Source organism: Sebastes fasciatus, chromosome 23, assembly GCF_043250625.1.
Source record: "Sebastes fasciatus isolate fSebFas1 chromosome 23, fSebFas1.pri, whole genome shotgun sequence".
Classification (NCBI taxonomy): Eukaryota; Metazoa; Chordata; class Actinopteri; order Perciformes; family Sebastidae; genus Sebastes; species Sebastes fasciatus.
The window spans coordinates 5,836,013-5,859,490 of record NC_133817.1 but is presented as its reverse complement, the minus strand read 5'-3'; the positions used below and the strand labels follow the sequence as shown (position 1 = coordinate 5,859,490).

Genomic DNA, 23,478 nt, shown 5'->3' with positions numbered 1-23,478 from the left:
GCGTAGAGAAGGATTTTTATTTTGTTTTTTTATTGTCCTTTTCACTGGGAACCACCCAACACTTTGTTACATGAAAAAAAAACATTGATGATGCACATTTGGGAGGCTGAGTTGGGGATTCAAATATGAAATATCTAAGTTAGTCTAGACTTGGAAAAAGCCTGATAGATGTAGATGAAGACAAACTTTCATCTTCTAGCATTTGTTTTCTTTCTTCTTCTGTTTGTTTGATGTTTTGCGCATAATTTGAGAGTATATAGAATTACTTATAACTAGGGCTGTCAAAGTTAACGTGATAATAACGCATTAACGCAAATTTGTTTTAATTTCTTAAACGCATTAACGCAATCGACATTTCGGAGGTTGTAGCGGGTTCCGTTTTAAAACTAGAATGAAGATGCTGTCATTATATGAAAGTACAAAACCTAAAGAATCCATTGGTGCCAACCATGTCATACTAGCTCGTTGCGAAGGAGGTTAAATAACGCCCCAAACTTACGCTAAATTTTGGCGAGGAAAAACTGGCATGGCCATTTTCAAAAGGGGTCCCTTGACCTCTGACCTCCAGATATGTGAATGTAAATGGGTTCTATGGGTACCCACGAGTCTCCCCTTTACAGACATGCCCACTTTATGATAATCACATGCAGTTTGGGGCAAGTCATAGTCAAGTCAGCACACTGACACACTGACAGCTGTTGTTGCCCGTTGGGCTGCAGTTTGCCATGTTATGATTTGAGCATATTGTTTTATGCTAAATGCAGTACCTGTGAGGGTTTCTGTCATTGTTTTGTGTTGTTAATTTATTTCCAATAATAAATATATACATACATTTGCATAAAGCAAGCATATTTGTCCACTCCCATGTTGATAAGAGTATTACATATTTGACAAATCTCCCTTTAAGGTACATTTTGAACAGATAAAAAATATGCGATTCATTTGCGATTAATCACGATGAACTATGAACAGTCATGCGATTAATTGCGATTAAATTTTTTTATGGATTGACAGCCCTAAAACAAATATAATCAGGAATTAAAAGAGTGTGTGTGTTTTGTGGAGTGATTTTAAAATGGGGCACCATTTCATAAAGTGCCTCAAAATTGTACTTATAAGCACCATACTGGAGTATTTTCAATCATAACACATGCTGTTTATAAGACAAATTCCAGCTCTAAATACTCCTGTTTTTCCTCCCTACTTTCCCTTTAACAACACATCATGGCAGAGAGTCGGAGTGTGGAGCGACAACGTGGCCAGCCGGAATGTAAACAAAGGATCCCAGTCAGTAAACGGGCACAATCATTAAATAAACCTTCCCTTTTTAATCTGAATCACTGCACAAACACCCTCCAGCCTGTATACTCATGCATACTGATTATCATATCTAAAAGATAAAGCATACGAGATGAAGAATTTTGTTTATTTGTTTTGCACAATTTAAAACTATACAACATATAACATATTCCCACAAGAAAGTATCTTATAAATATATGTATGTACACATCCGTTTCTGGACGCATGTGTACATTTATACACATTTATGTATATATACACTGTATATTTGTTTCATGAACTTGTCCTACCAATTTACCACTTCTATTATTATTGATATGTTCTGTGATGTTCTGTTTTAGCAGTTACCATATATTTTACTTTATTTATCTGCTTTTATTGTCTTGTGAAAAACTTTGTAACATCTGTTTTGAGAAGTGCTATATAAATAAATGTATTATTATTATTATTATTAAATGGCCATTTTAATTGAGAAGTGCTATATAAATAAATGTATCATTATTATTATTATTATTAAATGGCCATTTTAATTGAGAAGTGCTTTATAAATACATTTATTATTATTATTATTAAATGGCCATTTTAATTGAGAAGTGCTATATAAACAAATGTTTTATTATTATTATTATTATTATTATTATTAAATGGCCATTTTAATTGAGAAGTGCTATATAAATAAATTTATTATTATTATTATTATTAAATGGCCATTTTAATTGAGAAGTGCTATATAAACAAATGTATTATTATTATTATTATTATTATTAAATGGCCATTTTAATTGAGAAGTGCTATATAAATTATTTTTTAAATTGTATTATTATTATTATTATTATTATTATTATTATTATTATTAAATGGCCATTTTCAGTCAATAACATGTTTTAGCTCATGCGTAAAAAGCATGTTGCCAAATGAGTCCCTGGAGAGAGAGAGAGAGGTAGAAGTGTGAATGAGAGAATAAGGAGCCCCCCAGCAGCGCAGCTCAGTGTAACACGACGCTGCAGGAGTTGCCATCATCACATGGCAGATGGAAATTTCCACTCAGTCTCTTTGCTTGTTAAATGGGAAGGGTCTCCAACTCTTGTCTCCACTAGTTCTCCTCCTCCTCCTTCTGCTACTGCCTGCTACAGCTGTCCTCCACTGAAACACAAGGTAAAACCCCCACAATATACAGCCTATTCCTTACTTTTATTCTTTATCTACATTTGCATGTAATCTGCTGGTTCATTCTGACCATTTTTGGATGGTGCGTAATTTAATTCTGGTGGTTTATTTGATTAGAAACGGCTTCTTTTACGCACGAGTTTCCTGCTTTTTTAATGCCACGTTTTTTGCATTATTTTTTTTACTGATGCATTCACAAACTAACACACGTTTAAGAGACACAGTAGCGGTGTGTGGAGCAGCTTCCTGCAGGGTGTTGCCTGAAGTCAATATAAAGCGTCTTTATTTTTGCAAGAGATTTACTTTGGTGATCATTTAGCGTCTCATTCCGCTTAAAAACACACTTTTTTTTCCACTAAAGCAGTCACCAGTTGATCATGCATGAAGTGGAAACCACACTATGCATTGCACGTTGTGTTGTGCATGCTTTCTGTGCTGCCTTTTCACTGACAGAAAACACACAAAGGAGTCTGTTGTTGTTTTGCATTTTTGCATCATTTAGGCTGCTTTGTGTGTGCTCCCAATTCACAAATCATAGACTTAGACTAAACATAGACTACTTAAAGTTATTTCAAAGGGATCAACAGAGGAGAAATATGAGTAATGGTATAATCTATATAGGTGGTGGGTTTATGTAACAGCAGACAGGAGCATGCTGAGTGTGGCCTGCAGGGCTCACTGAGGGCTAATAAATGTGTTATGACTGCAGGCTCAAACTGCTGCTGTGGAAATATTGTGCAAAAATTGGTGTATTTGTGAGTTGATTTCATCTCCAAAAACTTGCGAGCAAAAGCTCCCTGAGCTCCTCTCACTATCACAGATTGTTTTCTTTCTTATATATCATCACTTTCTTATCTCATCTACTGTTTAATTTAGTCTTCCTTTGTTTGATTCTGTAAGTGCTTGGTAATCACTCTGAGAAAGAAATGGATTTGACATTAAGACTGGTATTATCTCAGGTCTTTAAGGAGATTTTCCAAAATATGCCTTTGCTTGGATGTGTTGTTGTCACTTTCTTTACTGTTAAACCTTCTGTTCATCCTCTTAAGCCACGTTAAGTTTTAAGCACCACATATACAGCAACTGAAAACAAAGCCTAGAGGTTCAGCCAGGAGAATATATCTCGGTTTAGGCATATTTAAGTGGTGAGTTCAGCTTCTATGATAGCCCTTCTGGCTGCTAAAAATACCCAGTTGCCACACAGTGTCCGTCCACTTTCAACCCCGCTCTGTTCCTTATGCACCTTCCTTACATAACACTGATCTGGTAATGCCTTCCCTTAAAGAAGCTCCGCCTACTGTACATTTTTCAGTTTCTACAGTTGTAATAATACCCAAGTGGGTGTGGTTTATGGTTATGATAAAGCTGTGATTGGTGTTTGAGTTAAGGCACACACCAGTTTGCCTTAAAGAAATATGACTATAGGGTTGAAAAAACAGAAAACAAGAAAAATCAGTTATTGATGAAACCTTAAAGTCACATTGCTCGACTACCACTATCTATTTTAAAGGGATAAATACGGTGTAATCAAATTGATTAAAGCTTAAATGGTAATATGTAAATTGCAAGAAACAAATTTAAAAAAGAATGGTCAAAATCGAAGAATCAAAAGCTGAGATATACTGCCTTTTATTCCTTAGTATGGATCCTACATTTCCCATAATGCACCCTGATAGTGTCTTTTTTCATTCATTTTTTTTCTTTTATTTATACAGACAAAAAAAAGCTCCTTCTAGAGCCAAGGGAGATATCAAACAGCAGATTATTAAGTATCTACAGTTGTAATAATAATACGCAAGTGTGTGTGTTTTATGGTGATTTATGGTTACATTAAAGCTTTGATTGGTGTTTTAGTAAAGGCTTCATGCATGCACCAAAGAACTGTGCTTAAATAGAGTTGAAAAAAAACAGAAAACAACAAAGATCACAAATGTCAGTTATTGAAGAAACCTTATAGTCACGTTGCTCGACTGCCACTACCTATTTAAAAAAAATAAATGTGGAGTAAATAAGGTGTATTTCAGTCGATTAAAGTTTAAATGGTAATCTGTAAAATTGCATTATTAATCCTTGTAGTTTAAAGGGTCATTCAAGCCAAAGACAAAGATTGGGGACATGCAAGAGCCAAATTTAAAAAAGAAATGGTCAAAATCGAAGAAGCAAAAGCTGAGATATGCTGCCTTTTAATCCTACATTTCCTACATTTCCCATAATGCACCTCGATAGTGTCTTTCATTAGCCCCTCCATGACTGGTATATGCCTTTTTTTTCATTTGTAGCACAGGCTTTCTGTTAAAAAAAATAGTAAATAAACTCAAAAAGTCTCAAACCCAAGCTGAGGTAACCCTGATGACATCACTATGACATCATCGGGGTTATTTTCTCAAACTTAAAAAAGCTCCTTTCTAAAAAAAAAAGCCACATGAGCTATTATATAACTGCTGTCACAGGCGGAGGAGCAGTGGTAGTCCAAATGACGGGTAAACTGAACTTCATGCGTAAAATAGGTGGAGTGTCCCTTTAATGTTGCACCTGTAGACTCTTAAACACTGTTGTTAAAACACCCAACCCCCTCAGTCACCTTACAAGGCTGCAGGTGAGGGGCAGCAGAGGTTTGAGGGGCGGAGCTTGGCCGTGGACTCTCGCTCCTCATTGGCCGTTAGGAGACCTGAATGACACATGTAGGTCAGAGACCCTGCTGGGTGGCTGTGGTTGGGGGTTTGAATCGCTGCTGGTGCCGGCTGATGTAACTCGTGAGCGCTATTGAGCAAATGAGCCGCGAGCCAGATGCCGAGCCGGTTTGAAGGGAGTGGATATCACTCACACAAAGGGAGAGACGCATTTGGCAGCTTTCCAAAACACTGTCAACACATTCAATCGAAATCTGAGAAGGTGGCACATTGTAGAATGTAAGAAGCTACCTATTTTTACCTGCTGGATTGCATAAGTCAGTGACGTGGAATGTGCGTCGAGCGTACATGTAACGTTCACAAAGCAACCACGTGCGTCAAAGCTTTTCTTTAAGCGTGAAACGCTGTTGATCCTTTTGGGAAAGTCCCTTATTTTCTCACCCTCCACGTGGTGGTCCGAGGTCAGAGGTCAGCTACGGGGGGGTTCAGTGTCTTGCTGAAGATCCTATAAACATGGACGGATGTTTGCAGACACAGCTGCTTGAGCACTTAGTCCACTACATAAAACTTTTTACAACTTGTGATTGTTATTAACAAGCTTACAGGGTTAACAGCTATCATATTGTGCATAAAAAACAGTTGCAGGCCAACATTCAACTTGCACTCCCGCGTATATTTATACTTTTTATTTACATTTTAACCAAAAAGAATCGCAGAATCCCTCGTCATCTTGTTTTTTGTTTTCAACATGTGTATCTCATAGACATGTATATAAGAAGTGGACATAGTCACCGTCACTCATTGGTTTGTGGACGAAGGTTTTGAAGCCACGAGTTCAGCATTTTGACCGTCACCATCTTGGTTTTTGCAACCAGAAGTGACACGAGAGGGTGGAGCTAAGCACTGAAAGCCGAATAAGACATTTTTAGGCGAACAAAATGTTACAATTAACTTTCATGAACTGAAAACACACCGTGAAAGGGTTAAAGTTCTAAGACGAAAACACGGACAACTCCCAGAACGGACAACGCCGTGGTAGCGACCTGTCAATCACAAGGTAGCCACGCCCTAAAGCATCCCCTGCTTTATGGTCTATCTGACTCTAAATGGGACCATAATTTACTAAATGGACATCATGCTGTATTGAAGAAGACTTGAAACTAGAGATTGAGACCATAAACTCATGTTTACAATGTTTACTGAGGAAATAAATCAAGTGAGAAGTAGGCTCATTTTCTCATAGACTTCTTTTTGCAACCAGAGGAGTCGCCCCCTGCTGGCTGTTAGAAAGAATGCAAGTTTAAGGCACTTCTGCGTTGGCTTCACTTTTCAGAACCAGAGTTGACGCCCGGTCTGTCTATCTGCCAAGAATCAACATGAACTCTAACCTTGCACGGCAGCTGGATTCTCGCGATGTCACAGTAATGCGTTTGTGTTTGGCTCGCCAGACAACGGACGGTTTCTTCATTGAAAGAAGAGCAAAGAACGGCACTGAAGGACATGTTTTTGGCCTTCAGTTAGTTTTGTTTTCGTTAGTTTGATTGACAGATGGTTCATCCAATCACCTGTCAAGTATTTTTTGAAAGTGACCTGCCCTTTTCCAAACAGTTTCCAAAGACGGCTTCTCAGATGGTTCTGTGTAACAAACCATCTATAGCAGGGTCAGGGTAACATGAATCAGCCTCGATGAGTAAAATTACAATCGATAGAATCTTAACGATACCTAATCCTACAGAGAGATCAGGAAGGAGGGGTTGTCACTCTTCCAACATGGTGGCGTGCCAAAACTAAGGTTCCATAATGGGCCTGTGAATAATCAGAGCATACCAGGTTCATGGTCACTGACGCAACAGAACATGAGTTTGAATGAAATCTGTCGTGCATTCTTATGACCCATTTTGCATAATTAAATTGACCTATATATTCTCATACTTACATAACGTTTAAAGACGCCTTTCAGCTTCTGCTGCACTTCATTTGACCCGCTGGTAGAGATCCAACAGTTGAATTGCTGAGGCGAACTCTCTGACCCACAAAAATGTCTGTTTAAAGGCAGACGCTTAATGTAGGCTTTATTTACAGGACATAGACACGTCAACAAGGGTGGGGACACGTCACGATGACAGTCATCTGACATCTTTAAATAAGCAGTCGGATTAGTTCTGCGTATTACCCAATCTGTCGCTTCACTAACTTGGAAATGTATAATGTTCTGTACTGAGTGTTTGTCATGGTCTGTTTAAGTTGGCCAGCGTTCATCATGGTTCAAACAAGAAATTTATCCTGTAAATGTGGAGTCCCACATGTTTGGTGTGCCAATGACATCTTGGTACAGGTGACTCAGATATTTAGACAAAAGCAGCGTCTGTGTGCTCTCAAATTACACCGAGATCTGCTGTTTTCCTGCTGGACACATGGTGGAAAAGGAGAACAGACTGACTTTTAGTCAAACAGAAACTAAAGGTTGAAACCTTGAGCTTGAAAAGAATTTCACATCGTTCCAAAGCAAGACGCCGCCCTCATCGTGAGCAGGCAGATCGATACTAACTGATAAGATGAGCAGAGCGAGGGTCCGCCGCAAGAACGGGTTCACAAACAAGGACACAAGGCTCATGTACAAAAGGCCAATACGGTGTGTACTAAAGGCCTGCTGTTTACCGAAGTCAGAGTTTTTGTCAATATGTTTTTTAGTCTTTGGCTCCGTGTTTTACTGGATCTTTCATAGAAATTTCCATTTGCTTTTTGAGTTATCCTGGAATTTCGAAGTTTCAGTGGCCTCCATCAGTTAGAAAATGATCTTCTGATTGCTTTCTGAGAATTTTTCAAAGACTTTTTGAGTATTCAGAACCTATTAATTGCAGTTTTCCTCATTGGATCAGTCAGTGATAAGAAACAAAGATTAGCTTTGTTAGCTGTTGTACTGTACTTCTGCAGATTTAGAAATTTAGAAATTTTAGTCGATACCAATACCAGTTAAATTCTTAATTTCTTGATACCAATTCGATACCAAGCTGAAAAACAAAACTGTAAATCCCATGTACTTCAAACTACACTCCTTTTTTACCGTTTGCGCACTGGTTTTTGTTAGGAAGTTAAGCTTACGGTCATAATTACCTCTCTATTATCTGTATTATTTATTTATTATTTTATTATTTATTTTGCTGTTAAAACTTCTTCAAACAACTCGATTTATTCAAAGTTTCTCTGCAAAAACTACATTCGATACAAGATAACATTTGAACACATCACGATAACATTATAATTTACCTTTCGCCCAATACTCATTTTTACTGAATAGAGCCTGACCGCCTCATAATGTAAATCAATGGTACCTCACATGTTTGAATTAGCAGAACAAGAGCTAGATAATATTAGGTGTTAGCAGTCAGTAAGCTAACGTTAACTAGCAGAATTTTGTCACCGACTTGGTACCAAAGTGTCAGTTTTCGTGACATCCCTGTTAGTTATAGGTATGCCAAGTATAGCTGCCAGTACATGCTTAGAACAGTTACATGTCCATTTTTGTTCCAGGCCAGATAAGATACCCAGATCCTGAGGTACAAAACCACCACACCTCTTGAAATACGGAGTTTGTGCAAGCTTACTGTGAAGATGTCAAACAACTAAAATGTGGTGAAAGAAAGTAAAACGTTAGCTGTGATTTCTCGAGGGAGTGCTACAGTGTTATTACTTCTTCTCATGTATCGTACATCCATAAATTGTAGCTGTCTACGCTCAGCCTAAAGGCATGTGCTACACCGTTGAGCTCCTTTTATGTGTTACTTAGATAAACACTCAGCTCAGCTTTTGGGTCATTTGCTCACTTTATCTGACTTTTATTGTTTTATTCAAGGAATGGCAACTTCGGTCCAGACTAAAATATCTCTGCGACTGTTGATTGAAATTTTAATTTGGCGTAGTGATTCATTGTCCCCAGATAATGAATCCCTGACTTTGTCCATCCACTGATCGTTCCTGTAGTTTTGTGCGTATTTGTGCAGGCTTTGGCGTCAAGTGTTCTGCTGGAGAATCAGAAATATGCAGCTGAATATTAGCCAATACTAATAAATATCAGACTTTACCAGACAGTCGGGCACTGTATGACCATTGGCATCTCCTAAAAATATCGAGGTTAAATGTAGTGTTAAACAAAACATAGTGATTCAAAATGGAAATCTACAAGATATGTTTTATAGCTTCTATAACCTCTTCATTTCTTGGAAACACATGTTAATAGTGGACCTTCATGATTCACATGCTTCCAACACATGAAATGTGTGATAAAAACAAGGGGGGAGGGAGTTGTCTCAACGTGCCACAGATGATAAATTCCTCCCAAGTGGAAGCACTGACGTTGGATCATCTGGAGGGTGGAGAGTGTGCATAGTTCAACCCAGATGTGTGTGGCTCTCAGTTCTGTATGATGTGGTTGTATTTCTGTAGCTCCACCATTTGTCGCCCAAGGACTCAAGTGTTACGTATTATTACTGAGCACAGTAGCCTCTTAAGTTACTACACTTCACAAAACCAGCAGCTGTAAATCTGTCCCATTGTACATGAGATGCTTCAACAGGCTCACACCCTGAGAGCATTGCAACCTTTTGCAGCTGTATTATAAGTTATCACTCATATTACAGAGATGACGATGCGACAGTAGTGATTTTGGCGGAGGGACTAGCGCACTTTATCAATTAAAGTAATAGTTCGGCATTTGGGGAAATGTGCTTATTCTCTGTCTTGCCGAGAATTAGACGAGAAGATCGATTCCACTCATTGGGAATATCAACATTTTCCTCAGACATATTATACGACTAAAATAACAATATATGAACTTATCATCCACCAAAAAAGTTAACCTCCATGACCTCTTCCATTTGTGATGTCAACAAAAACGTCACAACTCGTAAAAAAACTGCCGTATAGCCTACGCAGGTTGACTGGCAACTTCACAGTGACTCCTGGAGCTCACTGCTTTAACACTTTGGTATTTGTATGGATTAAACAATCGAGATGTAACATGTTAATTAGTGAGCTTTAGATGTGCTGGTAGGTGGATTTTGTTACGTTTGGACATAGATGTAGCTTCATATTTGGCGTACAGATATGAGAGTGGTATCAATCTTTTCATCTAACTCTCTGCAAAAAAAGTTAAATATGGTATTTCCCAAAATGCCGAACTATTCCTTTAACTCTTTTGACTCTTTTTGAGAGAGGGACGCAGGGATTTATGGTTCAGCACGTCCTGAACATCGAAGAGAAAGTCTGTGATTTTTAGCAACACATCCCATTGACCTATGATCATCTTCCTCTCAGGGCAGAGCAGCATGTTGTCAGTGATTCTGACTGAGTTTAGTTTGCTAGTGATGCTCATACAGCTCGAGCCAATCCGGCAATTAAGTTGCGGTCATTTCACAAAGTATTTTTTTTAATAAACGAGTGAAGCAGTTAAAGAAACAGGCTGGTTATGTCAAGAATGAATCCAACTTTTCCCTTTAACAACTATATTTCCACTTCCAAACTGCTTTATTACATTCGCTTTGTGGCTTCCAGTGGAGGACTGTGGTTTGCCCTTTGCAGCTCCTGCGATATGTGAAAACTTCTTAAATGACCTATTTAGTTTGAATAAAGTTAAAAGATGTCATGAATTTGTTGTTGTTTTTCTAAAACGAACTCGGAGGGTGTTAACGCGAAAGTCCCGATGCTTCTCTTTAACAAGCATTCGACACATTTCTAGAAATAATAATGACTAAGTGTCATATGATGTACGTTACATAACATAGCAGTCGCCTACTTGCAAACAAGTGCGAAGTGCTGATAGATTTTACACGCAGGGGACAGAAATATCTGTTGCCTCGGACCTGTGAAATTCTTCAAGAGGCCGCCTTAGTTTCAAAGAGGTCATATGATTTATAATAGTGTTTTTGAATAAACACATGCTTTTACCTTTCACCATGTCTTACCCTTTTTTTAGATATTACAATGTAAATGTGTTTTATTGTATATTTGAGCCGATATTGGATGTCATCTGGCAAATGATTCGCCAGCAGAATGTGTGCGGTATTTACAGTTAGTCACATGGGCTATAGGCTTAATTTAGAGGCCTTCAAATTCCAGCTCTTAATGATCACTGAGAGAGTTGTCGAGGGAATTGGCTGCACAACAAAGATACAGGCTCTTGTGGTTTTTGGATGTGTGTGTGTCTGGGACAGGTTCGTCCATTAAAACAACCAGAAGGTTCAAGTTATAGTCCATGTTGTCACGTTAGCGATGTTTTGGTCACAAAATCGGAGGTTAATGACCCCGTTATCCATGACAGAAACATGTCCCTTGGCCTTATGTTGACCATCTGATGTCAACAGTCTGTGTTGTTCACCTGCTAGAGAAGTCACCACATTCAGACTTCTAGTTACACGTTGATATGCCAAAGAGGAGAACGATTATCTTAACAGTGTTTCATTGTTAATTTGAAAATTTTCAATGGCAGGATTTTTTACGAGGTCTTACGTTGTCAAGTTAAAACAAACACACACAGAGGTCAAACACACACAGAGGTCAAACCCGGCGGTGATTCAGTACTTAACAGCTGCGCACTGAATAAGTGCAACATGTTCCCTCATAGTGTTACCTCATCTCCTATTTGAGCAATCGCTTTACCAAACACTGTGTCAAAACCAAACCAAAAAGGTTGACACTTCCTCACCACATCGAAAGTGTACTTTGGAAAAATTGAGCTTAGCATCAAGTGAGTTTAACGAAGCAGTCAAAATGTTCTGGAAAGCTCCCAGAGTAGGCGGGCGCTGTCAGTAAGATGACGAATTTTTTTTCCAAAATACGAGATCGCTGGGTCAACATGCATCAACATTTACTGGAAAGAGTCAGAAGAAAACCGAAAGAGTAGGAGACCTTAATAAAAATGTCCAAGTTGGACCAGCCTGTTCAGATCTGTCAGTAAATAAGTGACGTTTTCAGTCTATGTTCTGTTAAAGAGATTCATACAACGTACATATTTACCTTGATGATACAGCTGCATTAGGGTAGACACTTGACAATTCATTATGTCCTAGTTTAACCAAACTAAACCTAAAAGAGTCAAAAAACAACCTTACAGACAGCTATAAAATGTTAATAAAATGTACCTGATTTCACAATATTACTACTGACATTCCTGTAGTATTACGTCACAACGTCTGCTGTATTAGCCGTGTGTTTACTACGTGTTTATTTGCATATAGAGCGGGGAAGTGAGATCGGATCACAAGTGCCCACTGAAGACGCATGTGGAGACGCATTATAATGGCAGGTGTGGACAGACGTACTTAAAGCTGTCCACTTGTGATCCAAATCACTGAGGACGCATCATAATACCAGGTCTGAACAGGGACTCAGTCACGCTGGCTGCTGCTCCACTCCACACAAGTTTATGACCCCCCAACCCCCCATGATAACCCCATCCCTGTTTGGTATGTTGCGGGATTGGCTCGGGGACAGCTTTGTAGTCACAGTTGATTGGTTGAGTATAATGTGTGAGAAGCTCCCCACACTTGGAAGAACTGCGATGCCATTTAAGGAATGTCCCTGCAGCTGCATAGAGGACTGCAGTGACACATTTTGCAGTTTGTGTTAACTTTCACTGATAGTCACTTGGATGTGTTGTTTTCTGTAGTGGTAACTGTATATACAAAGTGTCAGCTTTTGTCAGCCTAAATTACCAATATCCACATTACCAAGAAAAGCTGCATTTCGTATTTCTTGGGGGGGATGGGCATTGAGTCAGTTGAAAACCAGCAACTTAAACAGACTCCCTATTTACTTTGGTTGTAACATGGTCTACTAGTAGTTTGGGTAGCATGTTTGCGAGCAAATTAGGCTTCGATTCTTTTGATTCCATTTGTGTTACTGTTACAGTAGATTTTAGCATTTAGCGTTATCCCATACTTTTTCACTTGTGGGCACAGTGGCTGCCGTTCAGTAAAAGTTACATAGTCTTGCTTTAAAGACTCTATTACAGTGAAGTAATACAATAGAGTCAAATCCACAGCTGAATGCCTTTTTGGTCTATTGTTTACACATTACTGATCCGTGAACAAGCTTTCATGCAAACAGTACCAATAATCATGCCTTGATGTTGAGGTATGCGGTCATATGATACATTAAATTTGGATTTTGGAAGTTTTAACTCAGTAGAAGTTTCTAAGCTGCCGTGTTGCAGTTTGTGCCTCACGTGCCTCACGTTTGCGTGTGTGCGTGTGTGTGTACGTTCCTCCTTTTGGACAGCATTACAAAGTGGACAGAGATAAAAACCTCATCCCTGACATGAACATGACCTTGGGCATGGCGACATCCCCAACGCTGTCCTCTGATTGGTCAGCCGGCGGCACAGCCTACCTAGAGATCACTGACAGTTGCCCACAGCACTCCTGGGCATCTGTGTGCGTGTGCAAACATTTGTGTGTGTCTTTGTCGGTACAGAGGAGACAGTACAGTGACGACAGAATCAGTTTGTTTTAAGCGTGTTAGGTGTGTGTGTGTGTGTGTGTGTCTAACTTAGGCTACATTTGGGGACACAGAGTAAAGAACAGTTAAGTGGGGACAGCTTATCCAATTGGGGACGAAAGGTTGCTAAAAAGCTGATTTTTGTAGTTGTGGTTTGGTTAAGGTTAGGCAAGTAGTGGTTAGGGTTTGGGTAAGTCTCCAGGAAATGAATGTAAGTAAATGTAACGTCCCTAAAGTGACCTAAGTAAACATGTGTGTTTGTGATCAGTTTGCCAGTCCACCCACGGTCAGCCAGCAGCTCTCTGTGACCTTGGCCTCTCGTCAAGTCCACGAGTTTGGCCTGTATGGTTTTGCACCAGTGTAAAACTGGACGGTCATGGTCATGTGGCAATGTCATGTGATGACATCTTGAAACGACTGGGTATTTAACAGCGTCGGTGCACTCCGGTGTCTTCAGTCTGATGGTGGCAAACGTTCTGGCAGTGTTACAGTTTAGATGCCTGTTTTCTATTCTATTCATAAGTTTTCCTTGTAAATGTAAAAGTGTAAATAATAAGTGTTAATACTTTTTTCCTAGGTGGTGTCCCAAGTTATGTCTCTGCCATTGGCCGTCTTGCTCATTTCTATTGAGGCAGACATGCCATGTGTGTTTGTGTGTGTATTGGGGGAGTTATGAGGGTGCTCAAAGAAGGAGGGGCCTGAGTGAACTCTGTCCGTCCTCATTGGTCGATACAGGCCCTCCCTTCTTCCTTTTAAAAGCCTGCTTTCTCACCTGAGATACAAAAGAGCTGCAGCTCCTTGCCCTTTCACTTGTCTGTCATCTGTCTCGAGATTAAATTTATACAAAAAAAGAAAATAAAGGAGCAATCCGGGAACCTCTTAAAGGAACTTTTGATTGAGTGAGTATGCCTGCTTTGCTTGAAAAAATGTGGTTCATGCTGTGCATGAAAATTACCAACCTTCGGACACTGATTTACAAAAATAGCAATATGCTTGTTGTCAGGAAAAGATTGGAAGTTCTTCTCCAAACTATTTTTTTTTTTTGGAGCAAAAGCTTTTTTTCCTCTTCTAGCTGTCGCAGGGTGTGTTCGAGAGACGCACATTGGCTCTCACTGTTACAAGCGAAGTAGACAGGCGTTTCTGCAGAGTGCATACTGGAAGGAATTTTTTTTTCAGGTGGTGGCTGATGCAAGAGTTTGTTTGGTTTCGAGGATGTATGAGATAGTAGGGAGTGTTTTCAGAGGGAAGGCATGACTTGCATAAAAGAATCATCTAATATTTCTTCTTAAAGCATGTTTCAAAGTGCTTTTATTTTGAAACTACGCAAAAGTTTGGAAATTGAGAGCAAATCTGTGATTGTTTTTTTGGTCTTTTTTTGTTTTTCTGTTGTCAACGAATATTTGATCTTACCACACAGAAGCTACAGGATATTGTGCAAATCAAATGACGCTATAAACAATACCTGCAAGACTGTCGATCTCTAATTCAAACTGAATTTGTGTGATCTTTTGCCCCTAAATGCATTGACTCAGAGCAAAGCTCAGTTGTTTGTGCTTACTGTCCGTTTAGATTACTTGTTGAAACTGCTAACAACAGGAAGTGCGATAACAGATGGGTTTTGTTGATTTGCTTGTGTTTTCCTGTCTTCTAATTTCACAAGTCACTGCTGATCGTATCTATGACAGTTTTACTGTGAGACAAATGAAGAAATACATTGTGAAAAAGGCTGCAGAATCTCCACTGTGTGTGTGGCCTGGCACCACACTTAGCATTAAAATAAACAGCTGTAAACGCCAAGTGTGAAGGCATCCCAGGGCACCCTGAGGGCACAGTGGGATCCGAACGCTCGGGCCACTTGCAGAAGTGGTCAGACTTGCATTTGTCTGCATGCATTGTTAGCGGTTTATCTCTTGTCTCCGCAGTGTCTATTTGTTCCTTGCTGTTTCATTAACCTGTTGTGGTTTTGTATCCAGTATGCAAATAGACTCAGCAGTTTTCTTCTACAGCTGTGTGGCCAATTGTAAATGTATGTCTTCTGTTTTGGGAGGATTAAGAGCAGAAAAACAAGTTTCCAGCAACAAGTGGTCTCTTAAGATTCATTTAACACACATCATGCTAATTTGTAAGCGTGAACTGCAGCCAGTTTCAGCTCTACAGATCTGATAACGTGGCACGCTGCCAAACGTGTGTGCTTCTGTAGTGTTATGGTTGTAACAACCGCAGCATTAAACTCCGGACCGTGTGAAGTTAACCAAGTCAGACAGGTTAATCCTCCTGGCAATGAAAAGTGAAAACCCGCTCTCCGTTTCTCTCTCGCCACGCAGCAGAGAGTCGACAGCGAGAGATTAGACGTGCTGGCCTGTGTGATGTGGTTGTTAATGGTAATGTAGCCGCTTAATCTCTGTTGGCTCAAAGATATCGGAGTTTTTATAAAGCGGTCTACTTCCGATGATCACAAGGGGGGAACAACAGCGTTTAAGTGACTGAAACTTAATTTAAAAGAAAACCAGGTGGGGTCAAGGTGGAGAGGTTTTCACACCCCGGACATTGTTGTCGTTCACCTTGTTGCGCATTGGAAAGCTGTAACGCATGGTGGCATGTTGACTGTAAACATTGTGATGCAAATATCCTGCTGCTGAACCACTTCCTTCAATAGAAGCTGTTGCTTAACAAGCATTAATTGGCAGTTTTTACCAACTGCTTTTGTTTTAAAGTAGTGATGTGTACCTTTCTTATTTCCCTTTTTATAGTACTTTATAGTCAAACCTCACTACATTTCTGAGGAGGATATTGTACTTATTATTTCACACTTTGTAGATCGAGATTTTACAAAAAAACACAATTGTCAGTTTAAAAAATGTGATGTATTGTTAAAGATGAAGATTTAACAACCAAAAGTTGTCCCATTCGAACAGCTACAATATTAACATTTTGCTTGTATTCAATAATAATAAGGTAATAGTAAAATATATACTTTTACTTTTGCTGCTTCTTTCACCGTTTGTTTTGGTTTTCCACCCATCAACTTAACTGTTCGTCAGTCACTTTCACCACTTTCGTAGCGTCATTTTCGGCCACAGCAGACCGCTGTTCTCATCGCGAAAACCCGACTGTGTGCTAGGTCTAGGTGATATGGAGAAAATCAAATATCTCGATATTTTTTACCAAATACCTCGGTATCGATATTGCGACGATATTGTAGGGTTGACCATTGTTTTTTTTTATAAATAATGATCAGTAATGTGGATATAATGACTAAGTAAAAGGCAAAGAAAATAGAACAACTAGAACAGTCTGGTAAGTTCAGAAAATGATATCACTTTACCGTAATACAGCCTTTAAAACCAGGAAAAAACTAAATTTATGCCATATCACGATATTTCAATATCCAAAATCTAGTACGATACCTTGTCTACGATATCAATATTATATTGATATATTGCCCAGCCCTACTGGGTGCTACCCTCTCGACGCCAAATGGCAGATAGACAACGTTAGCTATAGGGGTGTCCAAAGAAATTCTTAGTCAACTAACACTTGTACGGTTTAATCGACAGATCTGAAAACTGTTTCTCCGCAAAGAATCACACAAAAGCACCTCTTTAAATATTGTTTACTAGAGATGTCTCGTAAGTTTCTTGGAAATACGTCATTCAGCCTGAAATAAGCATAAATAATGAATTATCGTCTAAAGAAATCTAAAGAAAAAGCGACCAATTAGTCGACTAACAGGTTGCAGCCCCAGTTAGCGTTTAGCTGGTGAACACAGTGGAGCATTCAGCCGCTAAAGAGCCAGATATTTGCACTAAAACTTAAAATTGTGCTCTGGTATTTAATTGCTGCTGTAAATGCTTTAAAACAAAAGACAATTTCGGACACTTTTCTCGTGTGACACCTTCGTTGTTGTGGTTGTGTACTTGTTGCCATGGTTTATGTTGGGTTGTTTGTCATCGAGTAGCACTCGGAGATCTTTCCCTCCACCCGATCAAAGACCTCTTTGTGTGAGCGACAGTAAATAATTTGGCTCTTAGTAGCGCTTGTAATCATAAAGGCTTTGTTCACTGTCTTTGCTCCCCTTACATAACTCAATGATGAATGCTCCGGATGGAAAATGTGTGTTCCCCTGTGCGGCTGGCTTTTTTTTTTTTCTTTAATGGTAGTGGGTGAGGCTGAGTAAAGCAGCTCATACATGAACAAGCGGTCTGTTGATGGTGGTGGTCAGACGGCCTCTTGAACTCTTTGCATCCTTGACCTGGTTTCAGAGTTTGTTGACTTAACTCCACCTGGCAATCTCTACATACGTCAAAGTTGTAATATCTTCCGAAAGATTTGTATTTTATTACATATCGTATCTTACTAACAGTCAGTATAAACAAAATATTAACGTCATAAATCAAGCTGGTGTAAAATGGAAATAGGGCTTCAGCCCAGCTCGTGTTGGTGAGGCTGTATATGAGGCGCCACGGTTGCATCATGTCCCAACTTTCCTCTTCAAGGTAAAATAACAAACAGTCCCTCAGTTCCAGGAAGTGAGTTGGACTGATTTGCAGGGTAGAGGAGAGGGCCCCATTTTACACTGGTGTTCTTCGTCCAAGGCCAGAAAGGCCCCGCTGAGGCCGATAAAGCCAGACAATACATGCGTCTGCATGGCCTGTAATCAGCTGGAAGTGGGCATTCCTGCGGTGAACTTGTAACTTTTTTAAGACTTAGGCATGTAGCTACTGTTGGAGATGTGAACAGACATCTTCAAAACCGTGTTAGTCAAGTTCCTGTTTTCTTTTTTTTCTTAGGTCTAACAACGTCTAGCCGAGGTTGAGGAAGAAGCACATCACCGCCTTGTGAACTGTAAACCCTGAAACCTTAGAAAAACGGACCTTCCCCGCCTCACGCCCTGCTGTGCACAACTATGCCGGGATCCGTGGATCGTATGGAGCTAAGGAAAGTCTCCACAGAGGCCGACGATGACAGCAACGACAGCCTGGACGACCGTTTCACAGAGCCTATCGACGCAGAGAAGGCCACCATCGACAGGTCAGCAACCGCGATATGGAAGTTTTCTACTTCCTTCCCCAAATGAGCAAGCACCACCAAATGTCATTTGACGTTTCAGCTTCGGTTGTGACTTTGTTAAACATTCTAGGTCTGTCGATATATGCCCTCCCAACATTTTGGGTGCGACTTGGCGACTTTCCTGCTAGATTTCTGGACTTTTGGAGCTAGTGCTGCTCGCTACTTTCATTGTAAAAAGAGTTGGCAACACTGCGCTCAGTTTTTGTGGTTGGCAAGTTTTTTTAATCTAGTCTTGCTAGTTTCTCCACTATTACCTACCCAAGCTTTAATTAAGTTATTAGAGCAGTGTGACTTTAAGGCGGCTGTTCAGATTGACAGTGTTAATCGACAACGAGGTGGTGTGAGTTGGCAAGGTTTCAATTTTCACACTCTCTAAGTTAATTAGGCGTCCTGACACACCCAGCTTAGATAACCATCATTGACAGAAGATGTGCCCGAACGGTTTTGATAGGTTGACTTCTGTTTGCACTTGAACGCAACACAAAGACTACAGCTGATGCCGGGATTTTCACATGTTGTGTCACCAAATGTAACATAAAAGTTGATATAATATAAAGTGAACTGTCTACTGTGTATGCATGTGTTGATTTGTTTTTCTTTGTCCTTGCAGCCAGTTTATGGATGACAACGACGACGGAGAAAGCCAGAAGTTCCTGTCAAATGGGTTGATGAAGAAGAAGAAATATGAGGAGTACCACGAAGAATATGTAAGTATTTCCTGCAGTTACGAGTCTGTTTATTTAAGCAGCCCTGCGACGTGACGGAGCTTGTTAGTCACTGTTAAGAGCAGCCATGAAGGTTATTAGAAGCTGATATAGCAGTATGTTAGCAAAACCAAAAATATGTGCTCGGCAACCACTCGCATAGCGCTGTAGCAAAACGTTTATTTTTGTACGTGCACATTTTCCAGTACAAACGCAATAATTTGGATTTTGTTACGCATTTACTGGACTAAGAAAGGCATTCTGGGAAATGTTGGCAGGTATGAGTCGTAGTAGAAGTTGAGGGAGAATGGGTCCAGTCAATAAAACGTAATAACTACTGGAAACTAAAGAACTGGTATCCAACAGTGTAGGAGAACGAAAGGGTGTGTTTTTCCTTGAATTACAGCATGTGGGTTAGAAAGTATTTACTATAAAGCTTTGTGCGGTTTGATGCACATTGCCAAATGTTTGCCATTTGAATTGCTTTGTAAATTATCTGAGACAGACTGTTTTCCTCACACAGATCTCTCTTCATTCTTTCTTTTTCTCTCTGAGCAGCATCCCGGCCACACCTCCTTCGGGATGTCGGTCTTCAACTTGAGCAACGCCATCATGGGCAGCGGCATCCTGGGCCTGTCCTTCGCCATGGCAAACACCGGCATCGTGCTCTTTACGTAAGTGCTGCTGTCGTGGCAGAACAAAGAGAACGACGGCACTCTCCAAAGTTTTGACACACATTAGATCATTTATTTAAAACCCCGTTCATTACACCTCAAAATTGTTGACACTGTCTCCTTAAAATCCTGAATAAAAGCCCTGAAATAATCTACAGGCGTAGTTTACTAACACTGGTTTCAGTTACACAACCATCCTCATACTTCTTTCAAGTTTAATTATAGGGCAATTTCACCTAACAGTCAGCATGGAGAAGTACAAGGCTTTTAAAGCTCTCCTGCAGACAGATAATGTGGTTTGGTTAAGTTTACTGGGTAGGAAAGAATGGTACACATCAAGCCACGTGTGCAGTGTGATGAGTGAAAACAAGACGGCCTGTTCTTTGTGCTTTAATGATTTGTTGGCACTATGACACAATTGTGTTCCGGGCAAAAGTATACATCGGATACTAAAAATATAAATCACATTATCACCTGGATTATAAAGCAGCTCTGACAAACAGAAATGTTTGACCTCCTGCACCCCGTGCCTTTAGTTACTCTGCCATCTTTCACCCAGTTTTGTCTTCCAAGTGCATATGCATCATCAGCATTCATGGGTGCCTTCCAACATCCGACACCCCGCTATCACCCTACACCTATAAATTACACGCACGCACGCAACCCCCTCCCTCCTCTGTCCGTTATCCATGCCCCTACTGCGTGGCCACCTCATGAGCTGAAGCTTAGTGTCAACGGAGGAGAGAAATATTGCAAGAGCTGCTGAAAAATGATAGCAGAAAGGGAATAATAATGAACTCCTGCCATCTTCTGGCAGTAGATGTAACACATATAATTCCTCGAAAACACCAGCAGCACAAAAACACTCTCCGTGTTGTTCACTTTCTCTTCTTTCTTTCTTTTCCTCAGTCTCTAGATTAAAGGAATCAAAATAAAGCTGACTTTGGGTTTCTTGTAACGACCTTTGCTTTCCCTCTCTGTGCAGAATCCTCCTCATCGGCGTGGCCATCCTCTCCCTGTATTCTGTGCATCTGCTCCTTATGACAGCTAAAGAAGGAGGTTGGTATTTAACTTATACAGATTCCTCTTGTGGGGTCCCAACCTGGGGTCGCAAGATGAATCTAAAGGTCGTGAGCCGATCACCTGAGTAGGAAACAAACTATGCTTCACAAAATCGTGTTTATTTTTCATGTCTCCGCATAAGATCAAGGTCACTGACCTCACATACGCCCCACATTACCGAGAACGAGGTATCTCAGGAATGCCTGGAGGGGATATCTTCAAATTTGGCAGGAACGTCCTCTTGGACTGGAGGATCAACTGATTATAATTTGGTGGTCAAAGGTCACTGTGACCTCATAAAATCGAAATTTTAGTTCAGACTGTTTTTCTTTGCTACTTTTTTAGTGAAATACTGTTAATGTTCAGTACCTTTATTGGGACGGGGTCCACTGGTGGTCTTCAGAGTGCTATCTAGTGGGATGCTTAGGTACTGCTAAATGGTTTTATTACATTCAAACAATATATATTTGGGGTAAATAACAAAGCTAGTTATTTGTATATCTAAATGTGCTCAAGAATTCACATAAATAAAAAAAATGTCAAATTAAAATGCATGATTTCCATGACCAGTTTCCATGAACTGCTCCCAACTTATAGACGTGCAATCTATGACAAGGGGTCACAAAGACATATTGCTTTTTATTAAAGGGGTTACAAGCCCAAAAAAAAAGAAGTAAGAAACCTAAGAATAGTTGACAAATCCATATTTCTGTGCTGATGCACCCCCCTTGTGGTCATTGAAAGCAGTTGCGCTTTAGATGTGGTGAATTCAAAGCAAAGTGAGAGCAACCAAGGTGACACCAGATGCTTTTTATCCAGTACTGTCTCTGTGTTTGTTGTGATGCCTGAAGTGTTCTCCGTGGCTAATAATTCAAACTTGTCTGTTGTGGCAGGATCCCTCATCTACGAGAAGCTGGGAGAGAGGGCATTTGGTTGGCCTGGGAAAATGGCAGCGTTTGGATCCATAATAATGCAGAATATTGGAGGTAGGCAGTGAATTTGTGTGCATCTCAGCTTGATTTGAAAATACAACGGTTTACTGTAATTTAAAGAGGACCTATTGGGCTTTTTCCCATTTCCTTTAGTGTGTTATATATTTTTTTGTGCATGTAAAAGGTCTGCAAAGTTACAAAGTCCACGCCAAAGGGAGTTACTCTCCTCCACAGAAACACTGCTCCTGAACTGCCTGAAACGCCTCGCTTGAAGGCCCTGCTTTTTCTTCCGTAACATAGTGATGTCACCAAGTAAAGCAATTGCGTAATACCTGCCTGGCGGCTCGTTTGGAACGCCCTTTAAACAAAGCTAGTTATAGCGGAGTCTGAAGAGTTTGGACAGAGTGGGCCAGCTGACCAATCAGAGCAGACTGAGCTTTTTCGGGAGTGGGGGGGAGGAGCTTAAACAGAGCGTTTCAGACGGAGGGTTTAAAGAGGTGCTAAAGCCCAGCCGGTATGAGAAAATGAAAGCATTTTTTTTAACATTAAATCACGTAAACACGTTCTTGTAGAAACCCAAAGTCCAAGTATGAACCTGAAAAATAGCACAATAGGTCCTCTTTAATACAACTATATGTGCATGTTTCAAGAGTCAAATCTTCTCCGTCATGTCCTGCAGCCATGTCCAGCTACCTCTTTATCGTGAAGTATGAGCTACCCGAAGTCATCCGAGCATTCTTGGGTTTAGAGGAAATCACTAGGTGAGTGTGTGTGCTTGTAGAGATAAACGTTGTGTGTACAGTGTATACAGTATCGGCTCTGACCTCATTTTAACCCCTTGTGCTGTGTTTTTGCAGTGAATGGTACATGAACGGGAACTACCTGGTGGTGTTCGTGTCGATCGGAATCATTCTGCCGTTATCTCTCCTTAAAAACCTGGGTAAGGACTCCACCACTGAATGTGTATATCGTTCTGAAGCCACGTTTTTCTTTTAAGTCCTTGCAGCTGTCTTGTAACCACCTACGCCAAAACCAGAAGTAATGCGACACTAGAGGGGCCCTTAGTCAGCTCTGACAATTAGGAGTTACTGTAACGCAACACTGCTATTAGGCCTGCAGTCAGCTCCGCCACTCAGATGTAATTTATGAATGCAAGAGTCAGATCCTCCTCAACTGGCTCAGCTCCAAGGAGGCGGCACACTGAGCCTACTGTACAGATTATATGTGATTGAAACAGAAGCAAATAGTATCAAAGCCACATGCTTGAATTAAATGGAATAAATGACAGTCGTTGTTAAGATTTTGGTGTCCGCAGGCGTTATATTTATGGGTGTCATCCGGACCTTAAAGGCTTCATTCATACTATAGCTCAAAGCTGAACTGCTGCTCATGTCAGACAGATGTTATTTTAGAATGTGGGTCACAACCTAAAACAGAGATGTGACCC

General features: G+C 40.2%; 1 protein-coding gene across 2 annotated transcripts in view; it reads left to right on the top strand.

Moving 5' to 3' along the window:
- Positions 1–2,314: 2,314 nt before the first annotated feature.
- slc38a4 (solute carrier family 38 member 4) overlaps positions 2,315–23,478 on the top strand; it is a 34,562-nt gene continuing 13,398 nt past the window's right edge. The window contains exons 1-8 of one of the 2 annotated variants that reach the window (XM_074626417.1): positions 2,315–2,454; positions 18,380–18,620; positions 19,270–19,366; positions 19,922–20,037; positions 21,023–21,096; positions 21,993–22,085; positions 22,711–22,792; positions 22,889–22,971. In XM_074626417.1, the coding sequence (XP_074482518.1) occupies positions 18,496–18,620; positions 19,270–19,366; positions 19,922–20,037; positions 21,023–21,096; positions 21,993–22,085; positions 22,711–22,792; positions 22,889–22,971 (670 nt within the window). In that variant the 5' untranslated portion in view covers positions 2,315–2,454; positions 18,380–18,495. Of the gene's footprint in view, positions 2,455–14,348; positions 14,489–18,379; positions 18,621–19,269; positions 19,367–19,921; positions 20,038–21,022; positions 21,097–21,992; positions 22,086–22,710; positions 22,793–22,888; positions 22,972–23,478 lie in introns of those variants that run through there. The other variant, XM_074626416.1, reaches the window with a different exon arrangement.